A 7889-nucleotide genomic window follows, 5' to 3' on the forward strand; every position below is an offset into this window, starting at 1 on the left:
AGTAGAGAAGGATGGGGCAGGGAGCTTCTGTTTTTAAATTTAATATAAGCATTGTTTAGTTTTATAAAACTTAGAAGTTTCAGAGGGAAAAATATTGCAGAAATGTGAAGATTATAACCATGATTTAGATTTGATATTAAGGCAAGCAAAAAGTAAGCAAACTTAAGAGTCAAAGATTGAGGGGAATCATAAACATTCTTTAGAAATGGAACTTGGGGAGCTAAACCTCCCAATGGAGAGAAAATGGAATATGCATGTGGTAGGAACTTCACAGATAATATCAATTTGCAGATAGTTGCCTTATCAAAGCCATTAATCAGCAGGTGGTTTAGTCCATGAAGGCATTAAGCTTGTAAATAACAGAAATTTATTTTTTCCAATTCTGCCATCTGGGAAGTCCAAGATCAAGACACCAGTAGATATGATTTTTGGTGAGGGCCTTTTCCTGGTTCATGGATGGTGCCTTCTCTCTGTGTCTGCATGTGGTGAGAACCTAGGGTGTAGGGATCTCTATCCAGCCACTCTTATTAGGGCACTTAGGTGAATTTTGAGGGCACACGAACTTTCAGACCATAGCACCAAGGAACTTCAGAGCTTAAGGAATTTTATAAAGTGTGGCTATATCTAACTTATGCTTCTACCCTGATTACCTACACTCATTTTCATAAGCATGAAATTAGACAAAATGATTTATTGAGGATAGCACTGAGGGTCAGTAAGAGTCACAACGTGGAAGCTAACATTGGAGAGAGAATGGAATAGCATAGGTTTGTCTCCATGATGCTGAATCTTAATTGTAGAAGAGGGTTCTGAATTGGTTGTAGACTTACTAGTTTCATTTTCTTCTTATACCAAGTCTCTCTTCAACTAGGAGTCAACAGCTCAACATTAACCTCCCACAGCCCTTAGCATTCCTGATTCCAAACACCGAATAAAGGTCTCCATTATATGCCAAGTCACTAGGTATATGACGCAGAATGATGGGTGATGACACAGAGCTGAAGCTTTGGACTGCATCCAGACTCCACCACTTCCTCATAGTGCAAACTAGACATTTTACCAAATCCCACCTGGAAGTTGAGGATGGTAATGTTAGTACCCGTTCATGGAGATTTTGTGAAGTTTACATGGGAAACACAGAATCATTCCTGGTTGATAAGAATTCACAATGATAGTCATTATAATTAATATTATTAACTTTGAGAATAAGATGACTTCATAAATATACCTTTTAATCATAAATGGATGAAATTTTATTTTACCATTGTTCATTATTATGATTACAAGAAGGCTTTTATACGGCTTGTAAATCACTTAGACAGTATATACTTATAATTTATTGCAGTAATCTGAGTAATTTACATTTATTTTGAATTTTGAACTTATTTTTTCAGTCACTTTGAATTGAACTGGTTCTCCTTTGGTTTTACTCAGTCTTCTCTGACATTGTGGTTGCAAATATGTTGTAATGCGTGGATACAATCTGAAAAATTCTTTGTCTCTTCCCAGGCAGTTTCATCCTGTATGATTCTTTAGGCTCACCATTTATCTCAGATCATTGGTCCCTTTTATTTATCCAAATTTTCTATTTTTCTATAACCAAGACAATGAGATAATAGGCTATATTAACCTTTTAGACATTGGAAATAAACAATAATGCTGCAGGGACAGCCTTTTCCACAAGACTTCCCAGGATATCAAATGCCTGGCCAGCAGCTTTCATCTCTCAGAAACATAATATTTTGAGCACACCAAGGATAGAGTCTTTTCTGGGAACATACTCTAATTAACCACAATGGCAATCTTTAAATTTATAATAAGAAATAGCAATAAAAAGTTTCCAGATATTTTATGTCCATACAAATGTTGCATTTTTCTCCAGTAGACATATTACTCAAGGAACAAAATTATCACCCTCTTAGAGATCTTAAAATCAAAACAAAGGGAAGTATTTTGAGAAATGTGTTATTTTACTGAAATCTAGCTAAACCTGTTTGATGCATTTGTCTCCACACAGTGGATTATCTTGTCTGGAAAATTACGATACTCAAAGTTCACTGAGGCTTTTTCTTGAACTCACCAGCATGAATGGATACTATCAATATTTGCTTCTGTAACTGTCCTTTTTCTGTGTGAGGTAAAATGATTTAAGATTCTTGCTTCACTTTCCTAATCATGTAGAAGAAACAGTCTGGGCCTCTCTCCCTCCCTGTAGTGGATGCATGGGAACTCTCTAGTGAAACTTGAGCAAGACCCCATACCATAAGGAGAAATTTGGGTAAAATATTAATTTCTCATGTAGACTAGTTCTTAGAAGAAAATTAATCTTTGATAGAAATAATTAATTTCAGACCTCATTGGGAAAAAATGCAATACCTCCCATCTTTTGTCCACTTCCTGTCTTTAGAATCAGAATTTTCTCTTCCCCTAATCTTCTCCTCAAAATATTAAGACATTAGAGGGGACTTTAAGAGCCAGGGAAGGGGGCAGGTTCCTTCAGAAAAGGACAAGCAAATAGGGTAGACGACTTGAGAGACCTAGGAAATGTGAGGTTCAAAGTGAAACCACTGTGGCTCCATTTCCTTGACCCCTGCCACAGGCAGGGGGAACCTCTTCCTGTCATTCCTCTGAAAACCCCCAAACCCAAACATGGAAGTGTATTATCCACCGTATAGTAAGAATGAGCTGGGTAGCTAGAGAAGGGTATGACAATTCCTCTCTGTATGGCATTGCAGCCATCAACTGAATTATTAAAACAGAATTTCCTAAAGCTTTATCAGATGCCAGTGTGTATTTGCTTCAGGACACCCTGAGCAGAGGGAGAGTTTGCCCGGTAGTGTAGGATTCCTCACTTTCACCAAACCATAAACAAGTAGAAACACAACACCCCACTGGACTTCTTTGTATAAATGTCTCTTCCTTGTTCTATAGAAAGAAATCTGTGCTGAGGGGCCACAAAGAAGAGAGCAACTATTAAGTTTAAGTTACTCTTATGGGTGATGCCTTTTCTTTATGGGTGAATAAATTCTGTAGATTTGAATGATTACATTTTCTTCTATAACATGATTTTTCTAACAGTAAATGTTAATTTCAGACTCCATGATGGCAATCTGATTCCACTTACTTTCAAGCTCCTGAAAGATATCTCTTTGTTTTTTCTCCTTCAACAAAACATTTGAGGTATGGTCAGGAGTATTTTATAGTTATAAAAATATCTTTGGTCATGGCCGTCCCAGCAATATGGGGAGCATAAGGTTGACTGTGCCTAAGTCCACAAGTTAGAGACGTTATAACTAATAAGGCAAAGCAGGGAATCTAATTCCCTTTTAAAAGATTGTTTGAAAAACCATCCACATACCTAAATAAAATAAAATAGAGTAGGATTGATCTGAACATTACTATTTAAGTATTTTCTTCAACTTGCTGGTGGAAGGCAAAGGGGTGTGGAAGCAGAGGGATGGGAGAAGGCGGAGGGAGAGCCTCGGGTAAGCAATGTCGCAGAACCTGGTCATCAGACAGAATAGTCCCATGTTCTCTTCTCCTATGTACAATTTGAAATTGATAGCCTATATTTTAGCAATACACTAAATATATTTACTAGATCTCTAAAGCAACTGTTCTATGGGTAACCTTAATTTCCCATGAAGTATACCCCATTCTCTGCCATTTGATTGCAAATTCTTTGAAATTTCGATTCATCATTGATGACGCAGAAATAGCAACTGATGTGCCACAAAGTCCCAACCTTGTTTCATCCTGTCTGGGTTACAAGACCAGTTAAGGTATTGTGTGACAACAAAACACCACGACTTTGCACTTTTGCAATTTCCCTGTTTCAGAACATGACTTAAGCAAAATGTGGCCTAGTGGTTTGTCAGGATTGGGGGTTAGATGTGCTCTAATATGACTCTACTCCATTCCTCTTTGTCTGTCTTTGACTTTTAAACTTGCTGAATCACTCTGGATTAGTCATGAAATACTATGCCCGTGTCCTCAGAGTTCCATCAAATAGTAAAGGATTGATACAAACATTTGCCCACTTGTCATCTGAGATTTTTTTAAGGACAAAAAAGAAGCTTAACATAGTTACATGGTAATGGGGCCTCAATCTGTCTTTTAACCCCCAGAAATCATTTTTCTTGAGTAGAGAAAGATTGGAAAATTGCTTCCTCCATCTGTAATTGAAGGAAGATTTTAATTTTATTTACATTTTAAATATTCCTTATAGTGTTAATGGTGATAAAATGCCTACAGATCCTAGGTTGAGATTGTACACAAAATACAAACAGCTTGAGTGTAACACTTTAATGCTGCATCCAGCCCTCCCTGGACACCATGAACATGAGTGTTCTGTGTTCTTTAGTTATCATTGCAGAGATATTAACTATTGGGAACACCACACCAAACATAACCGTTTACTATCTCATGACCCTTTAGGGCCTGCAAACATTTGTGACATAAAACATTACGGAAATACATCAGACATGTTTGATAAGTATGTCTGTTATCAATATTTCCTTTTATTCTCAATAAAACTCTATCATGTTATAAGCATCATCATCCCCATTTTATTAATTGCACTCTGATGAATTAAATTTCTATCCATAGATGAAGAAATGGGGTTATAAAGGATACATGTTTCAGTTAAGAAATAGATTTTTTCATGACTTTCAATTTCTTAAAAAATGAAACAGGAAATGTGCTTCTGCTACGGCCTTGACCCACACCTAAACAGAAAGTTTAATACTTCTAGGGAATTACCCAACCTCAGAGTTCTGAGGATTTCTAGTGTTGTCTTTTGTGTCAGTGTCTTGAAAATACCAGCTTAATAATTTTTAAAAATAAAATTCTGCTTTTCATGTCTGATAGAAGAATATCAACAGTAAACCGGACAAGTATCTTCTTTCAATTTTATTACAGAATTAAAATACAGGGTTTTTTTTTTTTTAGCTTGTCCAGAGGTTTGATATATTGTCAAAAAGCACATAACAGACACTCAACTTAATATTTGTTAAATGAATTAGTGGAATTCGAACCTTGGTTGTGAAACGAATCCGTGGAATTTGGGTCTCAAGGAGAAGCGGCTTGGAGGTCTGAGGGAAGATTGAGAAAAACAGTTGGTGATGGATTTGTCCCCTGGACAAGCTGCTGAATAGGAGCATGGCATTACTGCTTGTCCATATAGGGGATTTATGTGCAGAAATCTAGGTTGACTTTTTAAAACAAGCCTATTTTAATGGAACTAGAGTTTCAGATATTCTGGAGTCTCCTTGTGGTAAATCATCATGTAACAAGAAAGCTTGAACTTCTTGCTCTTACTACTGGGTGTCTTGGTTTTGACATGATAGTAACATTTTTACACATTTAGTTTGAGTAGAGAAGTCTTTCTAAGTCATATGATCTCTACTGGGCCTATTTAATAGAAATATTAGGTGTTTCATTTGAAAGTTCCATTGATCTGTTGGATCATCACTGGGACTGCTATTATCAGTCTATAGCATTACAGTTTTTAGCAGAAAGACATCTTGTTAATTGGGGGGGGGACTGTTTAATTTATTTATTAACCAGGACTTTACAACATAGAAGTATACTTAAAAAGTAACATGTACATAATCATTTACTTCTGGAATTATGTTCCCATTTATTAATATGTTTAGAATGAATTTCACCCCTACTCTATTTTGAAAGTATATACACATACGCTTTAAGTAGGATTAATATTGTTTAAGGTCTGACTTACCATTTGACTACATTTATTTGGAAATGTAAAATTGACTACCCTGAATATTTTCTTATCTTTTTAAATAACAAAAGCCAACAGCTCAAGTTTTATTTTACTAATTGGCTCTGATATTTTCATTCTTCTACCAATAGAATGTATTATAGATTTTAATTTTTATATCAACTGAGAAAATGAGTTTTGTTTTAAAATCCTTATGTCTCCTGTGGTAACTTCAGGCATGTGGCAATGGGACATTTGGAACCTAGCTCATAGAATATAGCAGGAACGGGACAATGAAGAGTTACAACAGATTACGGTAAGAAAAAAAAAAAATTCTACCCATGTAGATGTTGAAGTCACATCCTGACCAAAAGAGGAAGTGGCAGGTCACTGGGCTCAAACTTATCTGATGCTGTACATCGCAGACAGCACACTGCCGACTGTTTTCAGTTGTTTCTGTAACGGCAGAAAGTGAACTCACTAGAAGTAGTCTGAATTCAAAATGCTGAAGAGAAAACCATCTAATGTTTCAGAGAAGGAGAAACATCAGAAACCAAAGGTAAGAGAATTGCATACAGAGTTAAGTCAAACCAAATCGTCTACTAGAGAACACAGGCACACATGCACACACACGCTCGTCCTCGTCTGTCAGTCACAAATCAGCTCAAACATAGGCTGAATGCCTCATGGCAAATTTGGAAAAATGGAACAGCAAAGTTAGATGATGCATAGCACCTGACAAGTATTGTCTCTGTGATTCTGTCTTAGAGTAACATATTGGAACATTTGCATCTGTGGCTGAAATTTGAGTTCAGATCAGCTTCCTGGCAATAGATTTGGTGGGCTCTGCGTGGTTAATATTAGAAAATCTTAACATGTTTTTAATAGCTATGAGATTGCCAAAGTCTATGTTGTAGTCTACTGAATGAATTTTGTCTCTTCATCACATTTAGTCATGAGAAGGTTACAATATAAAGATGTGATGGTCAAATACATGACTTTTTCATTTTTAAACACTAAAATGTGATAGCTTGTTGCCGGTATGCATTTTTTAGATTCTTTCTCTTCTCTTGAACTAATATTGTCACTCCAGAGGATTGGGCTGAGTTTTGAAAAACATCAAGACCCCATAAATTGGTAGATCTGACAAACTGGTAATGTGTGGAATGTCACTCTATTCTTGACAATAAATGCCACTTTTAAAACCTATGATATGGAATAGCATGTTTAGATTCCATGGGTAAAGTCTAAATTAGATTAATTAATAATATAAAAGAACAACTAAAATACTGATGTCAGAAAATTTCTCCAGCACTTTTACATTTCTTAAATTTCATAGGTAAATAAAATCGCAATGTTTGTGAGATAAACAATAGCTGAGTACAGATGTTTTTTAAAGGATCTATTTAGGTATCTTTCTTTATTTGGAAGGCACCTGTTTTCAGGGAAAGGGATTTGGGATTGATTATGACCTTTTGAATTGATGTGGCTTTGAGCAATGGTCAATATTCTGAAAGTCTTTGGAAGTTACCCGGCAATTTTTTTTTTTTTTTTTTTATGAAAACTAAAAATAAGTGACATTCAGTCTTTGGAAACTAAGAACAACTCATTTTCAATATTCTTTCTGAATCAAATATCTGATAAGTGATAGACAAGTATCTTTAGTTAAAAGTAGAGCTAGATAGCATCATGGTTTCTGTCTTTTCCCTACTATGATACAAATTCAGAGTAACATTTTCCAAATAGTACCAAGTGTTTTTAGAAGCATCACTTACCCTTTACTTAAGATTAATTTTATAGAAAATGGACTTGATTGAAGGTAACAAATAGTCAGTTGCCAATTGTAGGTTTTGAGGCGATCCCAAAAGTTACTATGAAATTGATTTTTTTCAAAGTATTTAAAATCTGAAGTTGGTGTATCTGATAAATACTATCTCATGTGGTGAGTTACTGCCAGGTTTATGTCATTAAACTATTTTCAATATATTAATTTGCCATCATCATTTGGCTTAATAACAGGAAGTATTATAATAAAAGTGGAATATTGTTCACCTTGCTGACTTCCTCATTCATAAAATTAAAAATGTATCTGATAGGGTGGCACCTGTGGCTCAAAGGAGTAGGGCGCCGGCCTCATATGCCAGAGGTAGCAGGTTCAAACCCAGCC

At 35.7% G+C, this 7889-nt stretch overlaps 1 protein-coding gene across 1 annotated transcript in view; it reads left to right on the plus strand.

Annotated features, from left to right (window-relative positions):
- The first annotated feature begins 6123 nt into the window (after nucleotides 1-6123).
- The window catches only part of SAMSN1 (SAM domain, SH3 domain and nuclear localization signals 1), a 48746-nt gene continuing 46980 nt past the window's right edge, over nucleotides 6124-7889 (plus strand). Inside the window, exon 1 of the mRNA XM_003783911.2 lies at nucleotides 6124-6281. Within this exon, the coding sequence (XP_003783959.1) occupies nucleotides 6225-6281 (57 nt within the window). The 5' untranslated portion in view covers nucleotides 6124-6224. The remainder of the gene's footprint in view (nucleotides 6282-7889) is intronic.

Source organism: Otolemur garnettii, unplaced genomic scaffold, assembly GCF_000181295.1.
Source record: "Otolemur garnettii isolate 467f Iridium unplaced genomic scaffold, OtoGar3 scaffold00009, whole genome shotgun sequence".
Classification (NCBI taxonomy): domain Eukaryota; kingdom Metazoa; phylum Chordata; class Mammalia; order Primates; family Galagidae; genus Otolemur; species Otolemur garnettii.